Source organism: Micropterus dolomieu, linkage group LG14 (assembly GCF_021292245.1).
Source record: "Micropterus dolomieu isolate WLL.071019.BEF.003 ecotype Adirondacks linkage group LG14, ASM2129224v1, whole genome shotgun sequence".
NCBI lineage: Eukaryota > Metazoa > Chordata > Actinopteri > Centrarchiformes > Centrarchidae > Micropterus > Micropterus dolomieu.
Genome location: NC_060163.1, coordinates 23,762,215 through 23,788,144, shown reverse-complemented (window position 1 = coordinate 23,788,144; position 25,930 = coordinate 23,762,215). Strand labels below are relative to the sequence as shown.

The window sequence follows — 25,930 nt, the reverse complement described above, 5'->3', positions numbered from 1 at the left end:
TGGTTATGACTTTTTTGTTTGCTTCTCCCTCAGACGTTTGTATAGGCCTACGTCTGCAGCAGGTGATGAAGAGCCAGTGGCAGACCAAGTCACTGGAGAGGAGCAAACCACTGAAGAAGCTCTCCCTCAAACACAAGCTGTCCTCGTCCAAAGAGAAGCACAAGTTCACCAACTCACTTATGGCAGTCAGTAAGTACAAATGCTGCTGGGACACAGAAACACATGTGTACACAGTGATACTCAAGGAGCTGTCTGAAATGATATTACTTTAATGTACGACTTAAGTATGGAGACCCAAACTTTTTCATAATAAAATGTACATAAGACATGATGAAATAATCATATGAATATAAAATATATCACAATTAAATTGGTAAAATGCCATAACTTTCTTAAAACACATTGATATCAAATGTTACTTAATCCTGATTCTTTTAACAGTAACAAAGTTTATTGCAGGTTGTTTTTATTTCACAACGCCACAGGGGAGAGACAGTTGTGTGATTGGCTGTTGTCGCCCAGCCCCAGTAGTAACCTATGTTCTTACAGGACTACATGCCCAGTGTAGTGACTCTCATGAACTTGGGGTCTGGCGGTGTGGTGGTCCCTGAAATCTAAAACACTTGCATCAACTCCCCGTCTAATAATGATAATGTGACTGGTTCCTGGTGTTGCAGGACTGGGCCACTATAAGAACCGTGCTGAGAAGCCGAGGACAGTGGACAGCAGTGGGGGCAGCGGCAGTGCTGTTCTGAACACGGCCAGGCTCGAGGGCCAGGCCGTGTGCAAGACTGAGCGGCTGCAGGCTCTCTCCACCCCGTTAGGGCCTTTCGACAAGAACTACAGCCGCAAGAGGTTAAGAGAGCACTCGCTGGACAGGACTGACAGTGAGTCTAAAGCCCTGGTCCAAGATTGGGCAGCGTGTCGCTGCCGTAAATGCATTTATTTTAAGGTCCCCTTTAATGTGATATGTGAAGGGTAATGGTGTTAAAAATAGTTTGGAGTGGCTCAAGGAAACTGAGCAGTCATTTAAATTTGCCTGTCTCCTGTCCTCCAGCCTCCCCTAAACTTTTCATGGACTCGAGCAGCCCCTGCCCATCTTTGGCCAACATACACTCGTCCCTTCACAGCCCCCTCACACGCCAGCTGTCCACGTCTTCAGAGAACTCCACACCACTGGGCGCCAGCAGCCAGAGCATCCCGAGCACACCTGTAAGGACACACTGCACGGCGTCTCGCTTTTTGTTTGTTTGCTTGCTTCATTATCTGATAATAAACTAGGACTTCATAATGAATGCGTTCTAGATGCAGACGATCGCCATTTAAGAAATCCCCATTTTAAACCTCATGGTTGTCAGTCAGTTTTATAAAAGTCTTTTTTTTTTCCCTCCTCAAAATAACCAATCTCCAAACGTAGCAGAGCACCATGACACGCCCTTTTTATTGACAGAATATCTTTATTTCATGAGGTAAAATGTGAGACTTGTCTATTGTAGGACTTTGGTGTGGGGCGGATGCTCTGCAGTGACTGAGACATCAAACTTACTAAAACATACTGTAAATGTTAAAAAAAAACCTCACCCAAATACAGTCTAATATCTGTGTTTACATGATAAAAGGCGTGGGTGGGCAGCTAAAAAAGGAAACTGAACTCAAACTGAAACTTAATTTGCTTGGTGTATTTTTGTTTTGGTTTTTGTGCGGTTAGCGTTGCAGGAAGTGTCAGGAGACAGAATCACTCGACAGCCACCGAGTTGTCAAACAGTTATCAGGCCAGCTGCTGTAGTTTCAGGTACTGCTGTGATCTCATCCACCACACAAGAGGTTTATCTGCAGACAGGACTCGTTTTGAAGGGGAAAGTCTACCCAAGGCTTTAATATTTAAATTTAACATAAAATGTGGTCCCAATACAACGATCCTGCAATTAAAATATTCAGAATTGCGGTAAATGGGTTAAACTCCTGTCCAATCCCATTGAGGCAAATGTTTTTTCAGTTTGTTTCAACATCCAGAATACCATAATTTTCCAAAAATACAAGCCCTGAAGTTCCTGATGTAACTTATCCAGCGTAAGAAAGCATTTTAACATTAAATCTCTGTTGACATAGGACTACACTGACAGATAAATTATAATAATTTGTGAAATTGACCTAATTTTTGGCTCTGCCTGCAAAGAATGAACACCTGCGAAGATTTAATCGTCTAAATGTTGTTGAAACGTTGTTGCAGAAATGCTGGTTAAACCCTGTGGTCATATGAGTCATGCGTGTGGTGGCGGTCTTACTGGATTGTATTACATGCGTTAATGTGTACATCTTCTGTAAACTGTACACATCCATATTGAGCCTCATTCTGCGCGTTCACGTGTCCCTTTGTCCCCCCCCCCCAGCAGCAGCCCATCAAGAGGAGGCGAGGTGAAAGCTCCTTCGACATCAACAACATAGTAATCCCCATGTCTGTGGCGGCCACCACCAGAGTGGAGAAGCTGCAGTACAAAGAGATTCTCACACCCAGGTAAATACTTGCACTGTATGCACTGCTCCCAGACTCGACCAGCGTGTTTGGCCTGTGAGCTACGTCAGACCTGTGCGCTTATATTCTTCCCTTTATAGTTTATTTTGAAGCACTTAGCTGCTGGTTTCCTGTACTGAAATTTATATTTATGCTTGCACAGGTGGCGATCCGTGGACATCTTCTCCCAGCAGATAACGGAGGAGGAAGATGAACGGGAGGTAAGTGTTAACTACAACTTCACGACTTAGTATCCCTCCTTTGTCTCAGGTGATATTCACGTTATGATCCCACTAACGTCTGTTCCTGTGTTCCACATGATTCAGTTTAACATGTGCAGATTCTTTCTGAGACCCTTGGATGTATTCACTGGTTAAAACACAAGCGCATCACCTGTTAAATTTCCACTTAAATGTACTTTGAGTGGGCCGTGAGTGAACAGTGACACCTGGTGGTCAAATACTTTCAAGGTGATCTCTTTTCAGCGGAAGCAGCCTTAAACCTGCAGGGAAATCCCCCGCCGGTCTTTGTATTATTGTTCCAGACCTCTTAAAAAATTCCCTTTTTAAATTAGTTCAGCTGCTTATTCAGCTCGTGTTTCATGAGTAGCTAATGATATTATTAGGAATTGTTGTTACTGCCGGGAAGCACTGACCAAAATGTGATATAAATGTCAATTAATTTAAGCACTTGGTAAATAAACCTGGGCCTCATCATCCCTACTGGTTTTACTTTGGGCTGTATAACTAAAACAATAATACACTCTAATGTTGTATTTAAAAACATCTTAAGTCTTAGATTTAACCCTGCAGCGTCAAACCAAATATTTTATGGCATTTGATGCTCAATAAATTACCAAAATGATTATAATAAATGTTTAAATGTATATAATAAATGTTCTGTCAGTTGATTAGTAAGACTAATCGTTCTAAAATGGAGTGAACACACGTCCTGATGGCGTTTTGTGTGTCTGTAGGTGGAGGACCTGACAGATGCAGCCTTCACCATGCTCCATCAGCCCTATGAGGACCAGGAGCGTTCCCGCTGGACTTGGATGGCCCTGGCTCCTGCTAAGAGGAGGGGCAGCAGGTCAGTACCGCCGCTCTTAACGCCCACAGTTGACACGCCGGTCTTGGATTGTGGACTGTAGATGTGACGTGAGCTGTGTTGTCCCTCAGGTCGTACAAATCTGTTGACGGGCGAACCACGCCGTTGCTGTGCGGGACCAACCCTCCCACCCCTCAGCCTGCGTCCCCAGACCCAGGCCACTGCCCCATGCTCCACGACTACAGCCACGTGCCGTCACCGATGAGTCCAGCCAGTCCCGACACCACCTCCAACCCCCACACACCCTGCTCGAGGGACTCCCATCGGCTGCTGTCCAGCGAGGACACGAGGTGCTCTACGCCGGACTTCACCTTTGAAGAAAGGGTACGCAGTGAGATTAGTTCAGCTCGTAATATATAATATGAGGACTTCAATTTAAATGCTGTTTAGTTAGACATGAATGTACAGGTGCATCTCAAAAAGAGATTAAGGGCTCAGGAAACCTTTTGCAGGCGTTTTGAGTCAATCAGCCGATTAGAGCTCCCCTCAGGTCGACATTTCTGTATTATACATTCTTTATTCTAAAAATCTCATTCATTTTGAGAAACTGGAGTTTTGATTTCCATGAGCTGTAAGCCGTAATCGCCAAGATTAAAATGTCTAGAATATATGAAAGATTCACTTTTTGAATTAAATTGTTGAAGAAAATAAACCATGATATTTAATTTTTTTTAGATGAACCTCTATAGAAATACTGGAGAGTTGAAGCGATGTTTTGTGGTACTTAATGAACCTTGTCTGACTTTTACAGACGGTAGCGCCGTGGGAACGTCGCAGCTTCCCCTTGCCAGAGGACCCGGCCCCGGAGCCAGAGGCGGAGACCGACCACATCAGGCCCAGAATGCGCAGCATCTCAGGTTGCAGAGCAACAGCCTACGGACGGCTCGATTCGGACGACATGGAGCTGCCTTGTGAGGACGAGGGCGGCCCCAAACACAAGGCCTCAACCCACCGATGAATGACTGACAGGCTGAGGTCTCCCCCCCCCATCCCCTCCCCCCCGTCCCGTCCCCCGCCCACAGCTCTTCTCTGGCATTAACAAGCAGAACCTCAAAGCAGAATAAGATATTAAATGGGTTCCTGTTGTTTGATATTCAAACATCAGTCTAATACTTTTCACAGTTTTTAGTGAACATTATGGAGATAGAAGCCTTTCCCTACATTTGTTTTTGTCACAGGAAAAAAAAAGGATAAATGTAAAAAAAAAAAAAGTATAAAACAACACATTACAAAAAATGTTTTCTGTAGTAGGCTAAACAATGTACATGGGGGCTTAGTGGTGTTTCATACGTCGCGTGTACACTTGTAGCGCACTATGTAGCGGACTCCTCAAAATATGGCCAAAGGGTGTTTTCTATTGACTAGTTTGCTTGTAATTCCCATGTACATTTTTAGTGGAGTGACAAATAACAAAAGAAGAAAAAAAAATGCCCCTCCCCCATCCAAATAAACAGGTACATTTGAGATGTGGTTCCCTTCTTCTCCCTCTAGAGGTCGCCTGAAATCACCAGAGCACTTCTCCAACTGCCAATTCGAGTTTTGTCGGTTTGCTTTCTTTGTTTTGTTTTTTTTTCTCATTCCTGACATGTTTTATTTGTGTCTGTTCTGTCTGTTCCAGCGTAACACATTCTTTGTGGTGTTTGTTTTTTTTTCAAATAGTAAATCATTCCTTCTTACAGTCTCTTCGGAGAGAGTCCAGCTCCCGTCTCTTCTCGCCCCGCAGTCTCTCGACACTCGGTTCTGTTTTTAAAGAGGTTGATGGCATAGAGAGGACTGGGGTGTCTTTTGAGCACTTGCCCTGTTGAAGGCGCTGCTGCATGCTGAAAAAAACATGCTGATGTTAGTCTTATCCCAACAGCACACACGTTGAGGTTTCCACTTAAATGAAGTAACAAATCGCAGGTGATGGGGATGAGTGTACCATCTGCTAATTTCACTCCGTTCCTCTTCGCGTACAGTCGTTGCTGTTAAATTGTGGCAAAATAAAGACATAACACAATTACCCCCTCACCACCTACTTTCTTTTTTCTGGTTCAGCTTGATAAGATTTCTCTTTCAAATGTAGCAGCTCTCAGCTAGAAGCCACCCCAAGCTCAGGTTTTTCAATTTAAGGGAATATTTTTCTGCTGTTTTAATAGTTTCACTCTCAGATTTATCAAATCTAGACTACTCTATTGTGAGATGGATTTTGTTTTGACACCACACAATGTCATAACCACACTCTTATCTTGCCCTCTCCCCTTCCCCTTAAGTAACTAATTGCTATGCAAAAAAAAATCTATGGTTGTTTTCATTTTACACCACCTTTTTATGCCACAGCCATTCAATCACCTTTTTTTTTTTTTTCTTTTTGTAGTTAAGCAAGATGTCAATGTACCTGTTCGATTGTTGCAGCAGTTAACCTAATCAAAAAGCAGAATTGTTTTTTCTTTTTTGTAAATAGTACCATTAAAACATTTATGTTTAACTTGGTGTAATTGTTCTGGCCTCAAATCCTTAAGTGTGAAATCACTTTCTCGCTCACTCACTCACTGGTCCCGTCTGTGATAGGCTGTCAGCACTTCACCTGTTCAGTTTGTGTCATTTGTGCATCTATAAAATGTTTGTCTACAAAAAGTAGTGAGGACATTTAAGTGTATACATTTGATGCTCAAACTAAATGGCGGACGGTGAATATGGTGCACTACGTGGTAAATGGCGAGTGATTTCAGCCAGCTTGTATTGTAATTCTACACGACGACAGTGACTTCATAGCATTTATTTTCAAATACACACATACAGCAAGAAGAATCATCATAAACCAGTTATTGATAAAATGCACAATAACAAGAACAATCACATTTCCACAACTGTACAGCGTCCGAAGGAACCCAAAAAAAAAAAGATGAGTTTTTGTTACTGCAGAAACCTCTCCGGCAGATCCAGTAAAAAGACACGTGGAGAGGACCACCAAAGCGCGCACACACAAACACACACACACACACACACCCCTAACTGCACAGCTGATAATCTTCTCTGTGCTGTGGAAGTAACTCCCACCCGTCACCACACATCTATCCTGCACAGTGAGACAAATGTGGTCTATTTGGGGAAAAAAATAAGAATTTAGCATGCAGGTAATGTTGCAAGCACACTCCTTAATTCCTATGTGATCGCTCTTAACTGAAAGCAACATCGCTGTGATCGTAGAGATGTGATTTTATCTCAACATACACAGTTGGGAGCAGAGTGCGGGACGTTTTCACTCTTTATAACCACTTTAAAAAAAAAAATCCTAGATCAGTATATCCTTCCAAATCCAGAGAGCATATAATATAAACAGGATATACAAAGAGACCACTTAATGAGAGGGAGGCAACAAGCAGACGGCTGTCTCTTACATGAGGTGCATGCAAGAAGTTGTTTCACTTAATATCAATGCCAGTAATAGTGCTGAATCACCAGGTATACTGATATGGACAGGTTTTTCTTTTTTTTTCTTTTTGAGCACATGAATGGAGAATATGTTTAAGGGAGCATGTAACTAATCTCCAGCTGGTTGCAATCATTTGACTTAACAAATACAAAACAAGATTCTTCACAATAAAGTAAATGTTAACCTATATCTTCCTTTAAAATCTCATCTGATCTGTGGCCTTGCTATTAAATGCACTATATGACCAAAAGTATGTGGACAACACTGCTGACAACTTACTCTACTTTTGGTCTGGGGTTGTTTTTCATGGTTTAGGTTGGGTCCAAATCTTAATCTTGCTCTTTTGCACTAGAGGTCGCAAGATAATTTAAAGAGGTGGTATTATGCTCATTTTCAGGTTCAAAATCTTATTTAGAGGTTGTACCAGAGCAGGTTTACATGGTTTAATTTCCAAAAACCACCATATTTTTTGTCATACTGCACATTGCTGCAGCTCCTCTTTTCACCCTGTGTTGAAGGCTTCATTTTAGCTACGGAGTGATGCATCTTGTCTCTACATGATCTTTGTTGGGAGTTGCACATGCTCAGTTCCTAGTTAAGGACTACTAGCCAATCAGAAGCAGAGAAGGGCGGGTCGGTGAGAAGCCTGTAAACAGCTTCTGTTCAGCTGTACATGTTGCCGACCAGCTTGGCAACATGGACTGGAGCGAGAGTTTCAGAGTGGTGAGTTATTAATCTGTAACAAAAGTATCTTTCATCCATAAAGTTTTAACTGAGCTCTGTCTCTACATCACAGGAACAACTTTATGTCCACTGACTGCCTGGAGGGTAGCTAGTGTTTGGGAGGGAGAGGAGAGCTGTGTGCTGCAGCTCGCTGTTATTCCACCAGTGTTTTTGAGGGCGTGTTGGAGTAGCTGCTTGGCGAGCGTTTTATGACACGCATTTTGCTTTTATCCCTGTGATGTCACAGGAATGAAAGGGAAGTGGCTGGACTACAACTTTGCAAACCTATTACATGCACAAAAAAAAGGTATATAACTCAATAAAGGAGAGGGAAAAAGCTAAAAAGCTAAATACCACCTCTTTAAGGGGTGATAAGATGATAAACAAGGAAAGTAGAAACCTTTCTCACTGCACAAAATCGTTTTGCACATGTTTTTGAGCTGGTGAATTAGTTTATATTTGACCTTTTCATGCCTCTAAAAAGGACTCAAATAAAACAAGGATCAACAAGGAGGGACCTGGTTTAGACAGCAGTGTGTCCCTTTCCTGTCCTCACGCTCAAAAGGCACATCCATAAAGAAAAGGTTTTCCCAGTTTGGTGTGGAAGAACGTGACTGGTCTGCACAGAACCCTGACCTCAAACCCATCCTACACCTTTAGGAGGAACTGAAACACTGACTGTGAGCCAGACCCGATCACCCAACATCAGCGTTGGACCTCACTGATGCTCTTGTGTTTAAATGAGCAGCAAATCCCTGCAGCCAGGTTCCAACACCTGGTGGAAACTTGAGACGCCCACCATTACATCTGGGGTGCACAATATTCAGGTGTCCACATACTTTTGGCCATCTAGTGCAGTTTTTTGCTTTGCAGATAAGGATTTTATCACAGAAGATGAAAGCAACCAGTTGAGAGCCACATCCTGATGAATCCTGTGTTTCTACACGTTCAGTGCTCAGGTACAGATGATTTAACTGCCCAAACAAATTAAGTCATTGCTTCACAGTTTTCTCTTGTTGCTTTCCAAATCTCTCATCTCAACTTGGCCCTGTCAACCCATCCGTCCACCATCCATCACCCATATTCACTCCAGCTGAGTAAATCTTACCTTTAAAGTGAGACTATGTAACGTCTGAGAGAGGAGACAACACAATCTTTTTCTTACAAATGAAGTCGAATTCAAAAGGCAGTAAAATGCAGTCTTGCATAGTGAGGCGTTTTTGCTGCTACAGCCTCACTTGGCCGTATCTTATGCTGAGCTAATGTAAATATACAATTACTGAGTCAGATTACACTTGTGCTACTGTTTCGTAGCTATAGCCATAAATAATTTAGCATTATCTTCTTTAGTAGAAGTTACATAGTCTCGCTTTAAGGGTTGTTATATTTTTCAATAATTGCAATGAACATTATCCTACGTACCTATTATGTGCATATAGCAGTTTAAATACTGTAATCAATGAGCTGAACTGATAAACTCACCTTCCCGCTTCATAATTTGGCCATGAAAGTTACACTTTAAATGCCTTGAGGTTAATTTGTCCTCCTCGTATGTCAAGCTTTACAATAGAGCAGTAACAAAAAAAAAAAATAACACTGACAGTAGCAGGCACAATACAAATGTTTCTTCATATCAAATACATGTCATATATCCACAGAATACGATTATAAAACTGTGCCCAACACAAACCAAAGTTTCTACTCTAGCCGTTCTGTATTTTTTTTAAATCCAGGTTACGCCCCTGTCGCCTACAGTAGCTCGAGGAGCAGCACATGTCGGGACTACACAAAGCAAAGACAGCAGTGAGGTCTGAAAGCATTTTTTCTTCCTTGACGAAACATTTGCTACTTTTCTTTTAACAGTTTTCCTCCCACGTTCCTCGCTGTACCCTGCAACGGTTCCTTCGGCTTTAGCACAAAATGAACCCTAACAGTCTGCATCTCCTTCCATTTTCCCCAAAAATAAAACCCATCAAAGGGGACATTAAAAACATACTTTTCTAAAAGGGTTTACAGTCAATGCGACAGGAAACCAAGTGTTAAATGATGTCAGATTTACCAGGATATGCATGAAGATATATGAATTCCTCAGCTTCACAGGGAGAGTTTTGCTCTTCTGGGGTGCTTTAACTCTTAAAGGGAGACTTACAAAAGGTAGAAATAGCAAATAAAGAGATCAAAGACCACCGAGAGAAATTAAAATACATTTTGGCCTACTCGTTAATCTGTGTTTTTTTCTCAAGACCTCTACAAGTAATGCCTTAAGAACAGTTTAAAAGGTTAGTGAAGGATAAACAGTGATGGGTAGCTTAAAAAGTCCTGTGAAAATAACGAGGAAGGCATCACAACTCCTCTACGTGGTCGTGAGGTGGAGGTGGAGAAGAGAGGGGGGAGCGAGGCGGGTGCATTCACAAGCCTTGTTGAGCCAGAGAAGCAGACACCTGGTCGGCCAGCGTGGACAGCTGCGGAGAGTCGGCCATGTTGATGCTGCCGGAGGAGGACACGGTGCTGAGCTGGCGGGGGGAGTCTTCCAAAGAGACGATCTCGGCGCCGTGGTCAGTGCGGGCCTTGGCTGACTCACGGAAGTTCAGTTTGTGGCTCTCAATCTGCGGTCAGATCACAGGTGAAGGTCAAACACGCTGCCTGAATTATCTGTCTCCTGCTTCAGTGATTGGGGTAATAAGTCAAATGTTGTAGAGCACCCCCTGGTGGGGCAACAGGATGTACACTAACCAAGGCTGCTGGATTCTGAAATCTGGAATCTGCCCCGGGGCCCCAAAAAACTCAGGTTCGCTCTTGTCTTGTGTCCAGATTATCCTGGGCCCCTGTTGGCCCCCTGTTCCTTCTACTTTTCTGGCACAAGTAAAGGTTTTCTACACAGGAACACATACTACCGGTCCTGCACATGCACCAAAATCCATTCACTGTCGTCTTGTTTGCATCACAGGTGTGTTGTTTTTATTCTGTCCAAAACTTTATATTATACAGTTTAAAAATAAAAATAAAAATCAAAGCCATAAAACAAACAATATCATACATTGAATTTAAAACTAGTTCCCAAAACTAGATTTATACTCTGGGACCCTCTTCAAGACCACACCTCATGTCAGATAATAAAGCCGGCTGTACTCTGAGGCCTCATTTAATCCAGCTGGACTTCCTGGATTGTATTTCATGTCTCCCTGGTACCTTGAACATCTTGTGCAGCCCCCTGCAGGGCTGTTTTCTAAGTGCATATTCCAAAACGAATGTTTTTTGTACCACAAAGCAGTTGATAAACAGTAAGTCAGGAGCTTTTTGGGCCCCTGTAGTTCTGAGGCAGTTGTCCACTATAGTCCTGTGGCCCTGTACTAAATTCTAGTTTTCGGCTTTACTTCCTTATTGTTTCTTCTTCTTCTGACTTTATTTAAATCTAATATTTAAGAACAAACATACAGTACATTATCCTACAGAGTTAGTTATGTTTGGGATCAGTCAGACCCCAGAGAGGTCCAACAGAACTGGACTGTGAGCCAGACCTGATCACCCAACATCAGTGTTGGACCTCCCTAATGCTCTTGTGTCTGAATGGGATAAAATCTCTGCAGCCAGGTTCCAACATCTAGAAGAAAATTACAACCTGCTCCAGATTTGAAAAACATCTGCGCTGTTGTTCAAAGCAGCTCAACACACAGCTCGTGAGTACTTACAGGAGTCCTCAATCTTTATGAGGGGGTTCGTCAAGATGGGTGTGATGGGTGCTGAAGGGACAGTCTGAGGTGACTGAGGGGGGGAGACAGCGGGGGAGGGGATTGAGGGACTGTCTGAGGTACTCCCCTCTGCATCCTTCCCCTTCTCCCTCTACAGAGGAACCCCAGCAAAGGAAAATGACAAGGCATGCAACAAAAACACACGTGATGGTATCAACAGAAAACAAAATGCAAAACAATAAATGAAAACAACAAAAACAGATTCTGCTGAATGGCAAGAAACAGAAAATTAATGACACCAATCAATAATAATTAATGATGAACGTAAAATCAGCTGGATGGAGAAGATGTACAAAAGAGGGAGAAAAGCGCTAATGCCAAGGATGAGAGGTGAATGACTCTTTTAGCTGTTTTTGTGTGATTCCCTTAATAAAAAGTGTTGATGGCTTAAGATCACGTGATGCATTGTGGGTAAGAAAAGGTCTGCCAGCCCTTTCAAAAACCTAGCTGGTAAACGCCGCAAGCAACGCACAGATCTCAATCTATGAAACAGGACTGACCATCCTGTGGTGGAGAAAGTGTTCAGATCATTTACTAATATACTGTTGGGTACTTTAATCTACAGCAATGCATCATGGTCTATAAGATCATCATGTGTTTGTTGTGTTCATCCTTCAGTTTAGCAGAAACATTCAGAATCACCACATTTGGAGATATGAAAATCTGTAATCTGGAAAGTAAATGGTGACTAAAGCTGTCAGACAGATGTAGTGAAGTACAAGTACAATATTTGCTTCTGAGATGTAGCAGTAGAAATATTGAGTTGCATAAAAGTACCTCGATTTGTACCTTTGTACAGTATTTAAATAAATGTGCATAGTTACATTTCACCACAAGCTCCAAAAAGGCTTAGATTTTGAGTGCAATTTGGTGCAGACAACCGGTTCCTGACGTCAGGGGAACATTTCTGAACCACCAACAAACTAACAGTTAATTCTATTTCCTGTATTTATATACATTCATATCAGTCTAGAAAATAACTAATTATGATGGAATATGTTTTTATTATGATAAATAATGTCGTCTTTGCATCTTCACTGCCAAGACCACTGTCCTTTACTGGCTTGTCTTCGATTCATGTTCAATTCCAGAGTCTTTTTTTGAGATGAATATTAAGTGTAAAAATAGATTCACATTCAAACGTTCAGAGGAGGTGGAAGCATTTATTTCAGCCGTGTGCTTTGCCTGAAGTCTTCCTTATAGGCTGCATATAACCTCCACCAAGAAGACAGAGCAGCATGTGTGGTCTAAGAGACGAGATCCAGGCCCAACGTTTCTGCTTTTAAAGCCGACTCGCTGTGAGACACTCGACCATTTAGAGAGATTTTAAAAGGTAAAGTTGTGGCTTTTATTTTAATTTACACAATTAAGCCTTTGAGGAGATCATTGACATCTTTCAGCTAGTTCTGATGTTTCCGTTAAGATGACCTGGGTGTTGCTGGTTGTTCTGAGGTGTGAAAGTTGCTGTGTTGCTGACTTTGTTACACCCACTAAGAAAAGCCAAGGCTGAGAATGATGAGACATACGTGTCCGTAAAGGATCTGCTAGTCGTGATGCGTTCAGGTAAGTCTGTAGATCCTTACAATAACTAAAAAGAAAGTTATGTAGATAAAGCTTTGGTCATGCAATAAGCAGAACGTGATAACATAAAGAACAACAATACACTAATAGTAAAGAAGTAATTTAGTGTTTTTAATATTGAGTATGGTTGTGATGTTTTTACCTTTCTCTGTCCACCTCCGGGAACGTGGCCAATGTTGTCCAGAGAGCCGATCTTGGACTGGACTTTGAACTCCAGCTTCTCATTTTTGATCTCAATATTTCCACCACCTCATGAAAACAGAATATAGTACCATTATTACTAAGTTAAGATATATATAACCAGACATAGAAACATGTAAGAAATTGTTTTATTTAACATAAAGAGACCAATAATAAGCAACAGGGGTGAAAAACGTCCCTAGTCCTTCAAGTATGAAAAGTTAAAGTACCCGTTGTGCAGTAAAATGTCTCCTGTGGCTGATATATTATTATTAATCACATTATTAGATTGTTAATTCTGTAAATTCATTTTACTGTTGTAGCTGCTTGAGGTGGAGCAAGTTCATTACTTTATAAACAGTTGACATGTCACACATCTGAAACATGACAAGCAGACACTACACTGCCAAAAAGGTTTGAAACCACTAGTTTAAACTTTAACACTGTGTTGTATTTAATAAACTGATCTTATCTTAAGATTGTGCAAAGAAAGTACAGTTCCCTTCAAGCTACAAACATGTAACACACATAGCAAATCATTAAATGTATATTAGAAAATGGTTATATATGAAATAAATAAAATTAAACAATGGTATACAGTTATTTATATATATTTAAATGTAAACACCCAGGAAATAGCCTCATTCTAATGTGTGTTTTTTAAAATTGCGTCGGCGAGAATATAATCAGTAGTAACGGTTTTCATCTTCAGTGGAGTCGAAGTAAAAAATAAATGCTTAGAAAAGCATATTTACCTCAAAATTGTACTTAAGTACAGTACACAACAGTGAAACACCTAAAGCTCACTGTAAAATATGACTGAAAGCTCTAAAAAGTTAGTACGTTGAGTTTGTTGTTGCTTGCATTTTTCCCGAACATATGTGAAAATAACGTAGTTCACAGTTGCATTAAATTATTGTCCTCTGCATACATATTTGCTTTTCAGTTCTGTTCAGGTTCTGACGTCCAGTGATTTTGTTTTTGCCGTTGGAGGATATTACGACAACAAATGTACCTGGTTTATGATGAATGTTGACTTTCGATCCACATTTAGATTGAACGTTGCTCAGATCAATCTTTTTGTGCACAATTTGAACCTGTGAAGGACAAAAGAGAAAGCAGAAAAATATAGTTTTAATCTATAGCAACACATCTCTCTAAACTCACTTTGCATGCAACTACAGTGAAAGTGATCCTAGAAACTGTTAGTCTCCTGAAACTGTTACAAGGAAGGAAACACAGATCAATAAAACACTGATCATACACGTGAACACACACTGGATTAGATATTATTTTTAAAATTTAAAAAATGCAGAAAAATGATCCAGTTTCATTTTAAAAACATTTAGTTTTACGTTTAATCGTTCATATTCTGCACTCTTTAAGATACAAGCCATATCTCCCAGCCGTGCATCACAGTGACCTCATGTCAGGCTCTCCTGTCATGGCCGTTTGTCTCGTAACACAAAGCGCCCAGTCTCTCAGCTGAGGTCATCTCAGCGCTCACGACAACAGGCACAGTTTGGTCGAGGACAGAGGCTCTTTGTTACTGTGGAGAGACTCCTTCTCCTTACAGTTTTTATGACACAATTAGTTCACGTCACCGCAAAAAAATAAATTAAGATTTCTTTTTATAGATCTCGCAACTGGAAGCACGGATCAGTGTGAATAAAAACATCCACATACAGGATGCATGCGTGTTGTTTAAGGGGCCAGTCTGCGGGGTAAGAATTGATCACAGTCAAACCAACAAGCACAGATTCAACAGAGTTATCAAGCTTACATGAGACCATGAGCATTACATAACGCTGTTAGCTGTGACAGTAGATGCACTGAGAGCACTAAACCAGTCTCTGGCAACTGATTCCAGTCTAGGATTCAGTACTGGTAGTAAAGTATATCTATGGCAGTGGTGGAGATCCTTTACTTAAGTAAAAGTATTAATACCACACTGCAAAAATACTCAGGAAAATGTACTGAAAGTATTAAAAGTAAAAGTACTAAATGCAGAAAAATGTCCCTGTGACTGTTATACTGTTTTATATTATATCATTATTCTTCATGCATTAATATAAAAGCAGGATTTTACTGCAACTAATGATAATTTAACTATATGGATAAATAATTAAATCAATCCGCGAATTATTTTTTCCATTTATTCGGTTTACTGTATAAGGTGAGGAAAAAGCAGCTAATCCTCACCTTTGAGAAGCTGGAAACATTAATTGTTTGATTGTTTGATGGCTAGAGCACCAACATTATGATTCAAAGAAATAAGACTTGACTCAATTCTGTTAGGAAGAGGAATTCAAGAAAGACACGAAGAAGGAAAAAGAAAGTCGCTATGGCCGCATCACACACAAACTATCATGTCATCTCTTATTTTAGTTGGGTAGTTAAAACTTTTTACAAAGCATCACATTTGAAAAACTATTCATGTTTTTCCTGCAAAACTCTGTACTGTACTCTTGTACTTTTTACTTCTTACAGCTTCTTAAAGAACAAGTAACTCAAATGTGTACTTAAGTACTGTACTTGAGTAAAAATACTGATCTACTTCTAACTGTCAATATGAAATGCTCAGGACTGCGTATAAGTTTAATGATAAGACTGTTAATAGGAGGTGTTAACAGAGAGCTGGGAGCATCGAGGTCAGGAGGAAATGGGTTTCACACAGACAGGAGGTTTCGTGCATCCTGCTCCTTTGTGAAGATGCATTCAGTAGAAGCAAGAAGAAGAGGGTTTTTGGCAACAGCTTCTCACCACGGGCCAAATCCCAGATCTACTCACATTGCCACCACCGGGTACATGTTTTATATTATCTTTGGAGCCACACCGGGACTGCACATTGCTTAAGTCCAACTTCTTATCAAGAATTTGTACCTGGAAAGTTGATATGTAGGGAAAGAAGACTGTTACCCAGGAGAAAGCAACAGCCGAGGAGCTGCGAATGAGGACCGTTGCTGGAGAGGAAATTAGATCTTTGATGGTCGAGTTCGAGGCTCAAGGGAGAGAGATCTTACCAGGGAACGTGGCTGATGTAGGAGGACAGGGAAGGACTTTTTAATTTCCTCTTAACAAGGATTCGTGTAATGATCATAACTGCAGAGATACTCAAGAGTCTGGTGTTGACACTTAGACTGCACCTTACATATTCCAACTTCTGATCAAGTACTTCAACCTGGGAAAGTAAGGGGAGTGACCGATAGCAGCAAAATTACTGTTTACTTTTACTACTTAACTACTACAGGCAATGACAGGAAGTCAGCCTTCTATATTAATGTAGCTACAATATATAATAAATAATCCATTTTGTAACTTGTGATTATTTCCTCTCCTTGTGGAAAAGGCATCACCAGCGTGAGCTCAGAATAAAAACAAAACAGAATTTGACCATTATTTCCAAAGTTAAACAGAAGTCGAGTCCCCGTGCAGATTTCTCACCTTGCCTCCACCGGGCGTGTGCTTTATGTTGTCTTTAGAACCACAACGGGCTTGGACGTTGGCCAAGTCCAGCTTCTTATCGAGGATTTGGACCTGCAAAGTGCGAGAAGAAAACTTATAATTTATAAGAAATAAAATTTAGAATAGCTGAAGGAGTGGATCAGCCCCAAAGGAGGAAATAAGATAAAGACCAGGCATATTTTGACTTATTTCATTAAAGCTGCCATCTGTAACAGTGTATGCTTGTCACACTTGTTGTTCCAGCTGATTGATTTAACCACTGATTGAGGCAGCAGTGATAGCAGAAATCAGAAAACACAAATATTGCTCGGTTTTAAAGAGATGCTATTATGTTATTGGCAACGGCAACCAGGACAGGTGAGACCCAACAAACTATTTTGTGAGTATCAGAGTAATATGAGTCTGTCTTTCTGTACTTCACCATCAAATAATACCTAATAAAATGTTACAGATGCCAACTTTAGTGCTTTAAAATCCGTGGACTTTTGTTTAAATACACCTTGAGCTTTTAGTGCAAGAATTAAGAATAAAACAAGCTAAATCTTTCATTATATTAGTGATAGTTGATGATGCAGATTGTGATTCCATCTTCTGATCGTGTATTTTACGAGAGAGAGACACAAATAAAGAGAGCACTTTGTTTTCTTTTCACACCAAAAGCTGGTTAGGATGATCATAACTGCAGAGATACTCAAGAGTCTGGTGTTGAGTTCATCCCTCAGTTACTCACATTGCCGCCACCGGGTACATGTTTGATATTGTCTTTGGAGCCACACTTAGACTGGACATTACTAAAATCCAACTTCTGATCAAGGATTTGTACCTGAAAAAATGAAAACGTCAGCTTTTAGATTTTAGAGTGTAGATGATGGTCGGACACATGAGCTGTGAAGCCTGAAAGACACGGACCTTACTGATTCAGAAACCACATGCAGGTTGAGATGATATTATGTCATGAGAGGACATAATTTCTTTTACCGGTCATTCTGCCCAGGAAGGGAATCATTGCAATCAGTAAGGAACATGCAAAATCTGCATACTTGTCTTCAAGTTTGGAGTTTTTATGCTCATCTTCGTTTCTGTTTATTTGATCTGCCATTTAATCTTCAGCAAGATAAAAGACTCTTTTTGCTTTATTTAAGTTATTTATTTTGGTCCAGAAATATAACACACTCAACATTTCAGCCGTAAAAACATCTGACAAGCGGCAGTGGCCTACACAAAATTAGAAACAAAGACTTGCGGCGCTCTTAATGCTTAAAAGGACCTCACACACTTACACGCTCGTTAACCACAACACATGTACACACACACAGAGTACAATGACAGCACTGGAAACATCAAAAGGCACATTGGAGTTTTTGTAATTCCTCAGCTGCTCTGGAAGTAGAAATAAACTGATTGGCTGATTTAAATCTCAGTGGGCGGAGCCAAGTTTTTTACTTTTTTTTTTTTTTTACAGCTCATTCTCACTCCGAAGTGGTTACATATGGGCACATGGTCAAGAACCCTTGGCGTCACTTTGTGACACCCCGGGGAGCCCCTTAGTGTCAAAGTTCAACATGCTGGGAGAAGCCTGTAGCATCATTTTTGCACCTTAAAGGTAGGTGTGGGATATTTAACAGTAAAGTCCGAGTAAAGAGGTGGTTGGTGGGGACAAGTAGCTCGGCCAGAAACTGGACTTTCACCGGTGTTTGTTTCCCATATGAAACAAAAAGTCACAACTGAGTGTTTTATTTAAGTTACGTAGATTACATAAATTGCATAACATTATTTAAAGGCAAACCAGGATGTTTTTCTAAACCTAACCAAGTAGTTTTGATGTTTTACAATGTCAAGAAGTAACCAGACGTTGCATTTTATTGTCGCTGACTTGACTGCATGTCGAAAAATAACAATAAACGGTAACTAGGGCGTTAAAAAAGCGACGCCAAGGGGTCATGACAAAGTGTTCATATGTGACAAGTTGAGAGTGAGAAAGTGTTTTCGATGAAGCGGATCCAGACTGAAACCCAAGAGAAAAAGGAAAGATAAAATTAAGAGATTGGTTGTGCAAGTTGGAATCGGTGATATTAAATAATCCTGTCTGTTTATACTACATCGAGTGTCTGCAGAGGCAAACATCGGCAGACGACACGGAAGTTATATATGGTTTTGGGGGGTGGGGGATTATTGTTTTGGTTTCTAACTTTTATGTTTTATTTTCATAGTTTGGGCCATCTTTGCTATCAGTTGTGACGACGTTGTACTCACCGAAGACATTGCTGAGATCTGGGAACACAAACGAAGAAACACAAACAGATAATCAGACAGTCCGTAAACAAGCCCAAACTTTATCCAGATCATCTAAAAATAATCCCTCACTGCACGGAAAACTGTCTGCACACAGCTACAAGTACAGCAGGTCAAAGTCGGGGTGTTTACAACAAACAGTAAGAGAAGTAACTTCACGATTTGCCTTCTCTGGTTAACCGTGACTGACTGCTCGAGTTTCTGACCACTTTCAGCAAAAGAAATAATGCATATTACTTGATAATAAAAGGTACACTGTGGAGTTTATGACCACTAGAAGTGTGTTTGTATGAGTGGATCTCCTTTTTGTTTCTGTTCGAGCTTGTACACGTGACGCAGCAGATTTTTGAGGTATTCTGCTGATCGAGAGTTGGTGGCGATAACGCGATAAGAAGCATCAAAAGGCTGTGAAGAATAAGACTGCACGCTACGATATTCGATTGTAAACAATGCAGGTTTAAAGGACCGGTGTGTAGGATTTAGGGGGATCTATTGGCATAAATGTAATATAATATTCAAAATATGTTTTAATCAGTGTATAATCACCTGAAGTGTGATTAATCCTACCATAGAATGGGCGCTTTAAATTTACAAAAGGTAGAGGGTCCTAATCCAGGGAGTCGCCATGTTGAACCGGCATAGATCTACAGTAGCCCAGAACGGACAACCCAATTAATGGCTCTTGAGAGGGCCTTTTGGGTTTTTACGTTACCTGAAGCAGGGCTTCAAGTGGGGCGGTACTCACCGAAACACAGGACCAGCACTTCTACATTTTACTCCTTGGCATACCGAGACATTTTCCTTGGAACCTACACCGAAGTACTGTTATCTGCCCTCTCCATATCAGGTTCTCTGGGCGATTCACACCGCCCTAAATGAACTACATTACCCAGTGGGCACTTTGCGATGCTCACCTGTTCCCGCTCTCGGAGCCACTGAGACAGAGTAGTCTTTGTATAAAGTCACTCGTCAATGACCGACCAATCACGGCCCAGATGGGGTGGGACATAAAATAAAAGGTTGACGCACTACAGCAAACTTTCAAAATGTTGAACTCGTTGTTCTGCATGAGTGGTTGTGATTACTGACAAGTTAGTACTAATAAATTAGAGACTAGCCACAATGCAGACCATTTTTCTAATACAAGGATTTAATGAATGAGAGCAACCTACAAAATTAAACTGGTGTTAGGTCATTAATGGTAAGCTGTATAGTATATAGAAATTATAATTAATACACCAACATTAGCCCTAAACAAATCTTAACAACAGCCGTGTAATATCATAAAACAATTTTATTTGTGAAACAGTTTAATTGTTGAATTCAACTAATAATAATAATAATAATAATAAGATACACAATCAAGCACTAACCCAAAGGCCACCATAGATGAGTGAGGTGAGGGGTATTATTTGTGGGTTGCAGTCTGCCATCTCGCTGCTAGATGCCGCTAAATCCTACACACTGCACCTTTAAAATATTCAAACGACCGGCTTTGCTAATGTTTTACGAGAACAGAAATGCTCTACAAACATTGTTTAAAAACCTCAAAGGGCTCCTTTAAGTTTACATTCTACCTTCTTCTATAAGTATGTATTAATGCCATGTGCCTTTTATCAGGAAACTGTGTGGTGTAGGACTGAGACGGTGTGTCTAGGAGGCCAGGAGACCTCTCGATCTGCCTACTGAGGTTCAAACCTGCTAATAAGGTCATTTCTGCATCCAAAGCAGCTCTAACTCCAAAACTGTTAAATCAATCGATGAATGGATCTAATCCTCCCATCTGCCAACTACAAGACGAACTCGGACTGTAAGTATGAGGTGTACTCAGTGTAACAGCTGGAGTCAGAGTCAGGGTACCTTTCCACCTCCAGGCTGGTGTTTGATGTTTTCTGTGGAGCCGATCTTGGACCTGACGTTCTTCAGGTCTGGCATGGGCGCTGCTGCAGCCAGCGGAGCCGGTGGGCGGCTCTTCAGCGAGCCCGGTGATTTGGGCGTAGAACGCACCACCGCCACCTTCTTCACTTTGTTGGCCTCGGCCGCCGCCTTGGCAGCGAGGGCTTGGCTAGTGGGAGATTTTGGAGTACCAGGACTGCTATGTCCACTCTGGGCATCTTAAGCAGTTGGAGAAGCAACGGGTCAGACGTTTTAAACAAGTCAACGGTCAGGGATGAAAGGAAAACAATGGAGGAATAAAAATAAATCATAAAAATAAAAACAACCTAGGAGTTCTGCTGGCTAATAGCTGACCAAGTTTGATCCAGGATGGACCGGATCAGACTGTGGCGTTGTGGCTGTGTGAGGCTAAAAGTGATCTCTATTGTGCCTTTGCTGTTTGTCAATTTTTACCTTTTCCATTTTTTGGAGTGGGAGGTTTCTTGGCACTAGCTGTATCAAAGAATATGACACACCATAAGTGATCCTTAATCTTACTCCATATAAAATGACAGAAATCAAAATGAAAACAATTCAAATGATATAAAAAGAATTAAATGTAAAGTCACTCCGTACCTGGTTGAGCTGAAGTTCTGGCAGAAGTTTTGGCTCCGGGGGTTTGAGACTTTGCACCACCAAGACTCTGAAAACAAACAACACAACCCGAAAAGCAATTGAGATTTCAGCACATACGTTGGTTTTTACCTCAGAAAGCTGCAGTTGCTTTTATTCTACTTGTGTTTAAGTGCAGTAAAAACATGTTTAGATGCACTAATCACACAAATCTTGTAAAGCAAGACTAGAGCAAACTGTAGTCTGTGATGAATGGAATAGGCCTTGTTTACTGTTTAAGGTGGTTTGGGTGCATTCAAACTGAATGAACAACCTCCTTAGCTGTTATATTTCACTCAGGAGAGTTCAGGAAACTGATCCATCCCTCCTGGACTCAGCTCAGGTCTAAACTCTAAGCTGCATTCAGACCTGTACTTACTCCGGGCTGCCTGGGCCCTGTGCTGCTGGTTTTAACGGGGATGGAGCTGGGGCCGTTTCGGGAGGACGCGTGTGATTTGGTGGATGGTCTTTTAAGGGAAGAGGTTGGTTTGGTGGCAGTTTGAGTCTTTTTCATGAAGAGGAAAAATGAACGAAAAACAAAAGTTCTAATGACAATGATCATAAAACAGAGGCATGATTTAACAAATGAAAAATGATGGAATGCATTTCACAAATAGGATGTTAAAGGATTATTCTGGTTTAAAACAACTTTGGTCTTTTAATGTAAAGGTCTTCTTTTCATAGTCTTGGTCATCATTTCTATCAGTTGTAAAAACTCTGCACTCGCCAAAGTAATTGCTGAGCTCTGGGAAGTCAGACGGACCACAAAACACACAACAAATGCTCCAAACTAAATGCCAAAAGATGTCATTCTTTGATATGATGCTCCAAAAACCATTCAAATCACTGTTGCGAAAATTATTCACATGAATCTACTGCTGCGGCCACTCTTTGGTTAGGTGTAGGCACAAAAACTACTCGCTTAATCAATATGTTTAAATGAACAATGGATCACACGTATATGTAAAAAGGTGTTGCTCATAGTCTCCTGACTCTGCAGCTCCCCTCAGGACCTTAAGCATCTTTTAGCTCACTGTTTTGGTTCACTCTTACAGCTGTAATCAGTGTAGTTTTCAGCAGCAGGTAGCTGCCCAAAAAAGCCACTGAACACGAGCTGCTCAGCAGCGAACAGCGGACAGACACAGTTAGAGACTAGCAGGTGAACATAGTGGAGCGTTTAGCAGCTCAAGAGCCAAATATTTCCATCAGGAGCTGGTGGAGACCAAAAACAGAGCTTAAAGAGAGAGAGAATATTCAACCTATTCTCCTCCCAGGGCGTCACATCTGGACGCTTCGTCAAGATCTCTTGATGTTGCTTCTTAACGCCCTGGTTTCCCTTTAACATTGTGAAATATCACAGTTTGGTTAGGTTTAGGCACCAAAATCTTTACTGTTGAGGAATGGTGCTAAAGGGCTTCCCCCAGTGCATTGAACTATGACGCGAAAGGGTGCCATGAGCGCGGCGGGTACAAGACACCGACAGACATATAGCTTTTTGACGCTCAGGGATTGAGAACGGAACTGGAATATTGGACTCACATTCATCGGGTGACACAAACATGACTGCAAATGAATGATCATGTTGCTCTGGATGTGTAAATAGGCAACATATTGACTAAAAAACTGATATGTCAGTGGTACGCTCACTGATTGTTTCCACTGCCCCCAAGTGGCCAAAAATTCAGCTCTTGCAAGTTTACTGGTAGTCACTGTTAAAATAAGCAGTAAACTGTGACGGATGTTGTTGTTTGTCTAACCTGGAGACTTATTTACAACCTGTTTGATCATCTGCTCATCATTCTTGATCCAATGTCGCCATGTTCCCAGATCTCAGCAATACAGTGGTTCAATTACTGATAGAGCTACAAAAACATCTTCCAAGTTGTAATAAAGCAGAATTATCCTTTCAGTAAAATAAATGAGTGACACACCTTTAATGAAGTTCTTTGTTACATACCTTATCTGCAGAGCCGTTATCCATCTTTGCATGAGCTACAGACAGAAGAGAGAAGCAGACTTTAGATTTTTAAGGTTAACATCTCTGTTTTCTCCTTCATTTCCACCCCACTGATGTAAATCAAGACGTTTGCTTCCAAGTGTGTGCCTGAATACATTCTCGTGGCAAAGAAACACAATAAAATCTAGGTGATGTGGGGTGTGCAGCATGCATGGTGACACAAAGTGCTCATGGAAAAAAAAAGAAAGTGGCTTTGTCGGGCTGCATAACCAGGAAGAGATGAAACCAAAAAGCTAAGGTGGGGAGGGAGGACAACAAGCTTCTCCTCCGGTCATAGAAAACGTCCCTCGGAGGGAGAGTGCAGCATAACATACAGTAGAAGCTGCGTTGTAAAAGAAAGAAGTGGAAGGAGTTAACTGAAGAGGACTCTGAACTTGTGAATATGACAGCACACAGACCTTTGAAAATAGCGACCGGCACCAAAGACTTTCTGGCTGGAGAGCTTTGGGGGGGTGTTTTCTGGAGCTCGGCGGTACCGGTGGTCTGAGCCACATTGCCCCTCATGTCTGAGTCAGTCATTTCGGGCCTTGAATAGCTGGCCCTATGTGAGGATGAGTCACTGCTGCTGTTTTCAGTCGCTGTGCCAGATGGCATTTCAGTAAAAAGCCTATCCTTCTCGGAAATGTTCCTACTGATGTGTTTGGGATGAGGATCTTCTGAATGAGAATCAAAGCCAGAGTGTGACAGACTTTGGGTGTGTAGCAGCTGTTGTTTTTCTGGGTTTATATTTTTGCTTTCAGAGTCACTGCAGGACTTTAAAGCTGCTCCATCGGCAGCCACTCCATCTTTTGTTTGTTCAGCGACGAGCTCCTCTCCTTCACTAACCCACAAGTGTTGATCTCCGATGGATGTCAGGTCTTCCAACGCCATGCTGCGAACTAAAGACAGATTGCTCATTTCAGTCAGGCACTCGGCGGCGTCCAGGCTGATCGCCCTCTGAGCATCCGCAGCTCCAGTCCACTCAGGGCTCCCCCTGCTGGTAGGTACGTCCCGTCTAATCTCTGACCCACAGCTGAGGTCCTCAGAGGCCCACAAAGAGTCACTTAGCCTCTTCCCACACTCTCCCTCATTTCCTGGGTCCAGGGAGCAGGAAGCTCCCATGAAGTCAACACGCTCCCCAGCACCTCCGTCTACAGCAGGCTTTGATCCATCAAACGCAAACTCACAGAGGACTCCAGAACCAGGCTTTGCTAATATGTTTGGAAAGATTAATGATGACATTCACAGCACTCGTTTTCCATCTCCCCATTGAAACCAAAAAAATGATTAAAGAAGAAAAATAAGGAAAATAAGGATAATAACAGACGATTGAGAGAGCTATAAAAGGTGAAGATGCAAGACCATGAACTGAGACGTACGTGATCAGTGGTTCAGAAGTTCACATCAAAATAAAATGAGATGAAAATGGACAGTAATGCATCACACTGGGGCACCAGACGACAGATGATGCATTCCAGTGAACATAATGAACAACAGACCACTAAAATATAAATTTTTATTGTAAAAAAGTGATTAAAATATAATATAAAGTCTTCCTGGATTCCTTCTGACTGTAAAATACTGTATTCCCCCCCAAAATCGTTAGTTGTTGCAGTGATAAAGCAAACTATTAAAGAGCTAGAAAATGTGTTTGGAGTCTGGAGTGTGACACTGCAAGAACTATGGACTTTTACAGTGTATAATAAAAAAAGCTATTATAAACGGATACATTTATTTAACATGTAAATGTTTCATTAATAAACTCAGATTAAAAAAATATTAGGAACTATATTTTTTCATTCTGCCTTTAATTATTAATTAATAGCTGACCTTCAAAATTGAATCACAAAATTAATACTTTATCTTTTGTGTCTGCTTATCATATTCTACCAATATAATAATAATTTATACTTCTGCGTCGAATCGACGGCGTACCCTACGCCGTAGCCTGACACCTCCTCAAAAATGTAACTACACGTCTGGGCGACGTCTGATTGGTCGGCTGGGTAGCCTCGCAATGCCTCCGAGCCAACAGCAAGTTCTCCGTTCTTTGAAGTAAATTTTACTAGCGGCCAAACCCATATAACATGGTGGATCAATATATTTGAATGTTGTGTTTACAGCTTGGTGCACTGCCCCCAATTGACCAAGAAAAGAAAATCTAATAATGCAGCTTTAAAAGCAGTAAGATTTAAACAAAAAAAAAAAAAAAACTTTTTAAAATTAATTTTGCATTTCTATTTTAAAAATCAACCATTGACTCATCATTTAAAGGCATAATTGTTATTTGGCTAATTTAATTATCTTATTTTAGAATGAATAAATCAAAAATTACCTTTTTAAATTGGTTAATATTTATTTAT

The 25,930-nt window shown here is 41.1% G+C and overlaps 2 protein-coding genes across 27 annotated transcripts in view; one reads left to right on the top strand and one right to left on the bottom strand.

Annotated features, from left to right (window-relative positions):
- kansl1a (KAT8 regulatory NSL complex subunit 1a) overlaps positions 1–6,091 on the top strand; it is a 29,127-nt gene extending 23,036 nt beyond the window's left edge. For 4 of the 7 annotated variants that reach the window (XM_046068380.1, XM_046068385.1, XM_046068381.1 and 1 more), the window contains 8 exons: positions 34–189; positions 669–887; positions 1,058–1,212; positions 2,391–2,515; positions 2,676–2,733; positions 3,489–3,601; positions 3,691–3,943; positions 4,371–6,091. In XM_046068380.1, coding sequence (XP_045924336.1) covers positions 34–189; positions 669–887; positions 1,058–1,212; positions 2,391–2,515; positions 2,676–2,733; positions 3,489–3,601; positions 3,691–3,943; positions 4,371–4,577 — 1,286 coding nt within the window. In that variant the 3' untranslated portion in view covers positions 4,578–6,091. The remainder of the gene's footprint in view (positions 1–33; positions 190–668; positions 888–1,057; positions 1,213–2,390; positions 2,516–2,675; positions 2,734–3,488; positions 3,602–3,690; positions 3,944–4,370) is intronic. The other 3 variants (XM_046068382.1, XM_046068384.1, XM_046068383.1) reach the window with 3 other exon arrangements.
- A 2,782-nt stretch (positions 6,092–8,873) lies between these two features.
- Positions 8,874–25,930, bottom strand: part of mapta (microtubule-associated protein tau a) — a 41,128-nt gene continuing 24,071 nt past the window's right edge. For 8 of the 20 annotated variants that reach the window (XM_046069483.1, XM_046069482.1, XM_046069484.1 and 5 more), the window contains 12 exons: positions 23,987–24,778; positions 23,529–23,563; positions 21,951–22,076; positions 21,536–21,602; positions 21,374–21,412; positions 20,885–21,138; positions 17,463–17,555; positions 16,712–16,804; positions 14,283–14,364; positions 13,230–13,336; positions 11,447–11,597; positions 8,874–10,363 (listed from right to left, as the gene is read on the bottom strand). In XM_046069483.1, coding sequence (XP_045925439.1) covers positions 10,359–10,363; positions 11,447–11,597; positions 13,230–13,336; positions 14,283–14,364; positions 16,712–16,804; positions 17,463–17,555; positions 20,885–21,138; positions 21,374–21,412; positions 21,536–21,602; positions 21,951–22,076; positions 23,529–23,563; positions 23,987–24,778 — 1,844 coding nt within the window. In that variant the 3' untranslated portion in view covers positions 8,874–10,358. Of the gene's footprint in view, positions 10,364–11,446; positions 11,598–12,592; positions 13,095–13,229; positions 13,337–14,282; positions 14,365–16,711; positions 16,805–17,462; positions 17,556–18,985; positions 19,004–20,884; positions 21,139–21,373; positions 21,413–21,535; positions 21,603–21,950; positions 22,077–23,528; positions 23,564–23,986; positions 24,779–25,930 lie in introns of those variants that run through there. The other 12 variants (XM_046069495.1, XM_046069496.1, XM_046069497.1 and 9 more) reach the window with 9 other exon arrangements.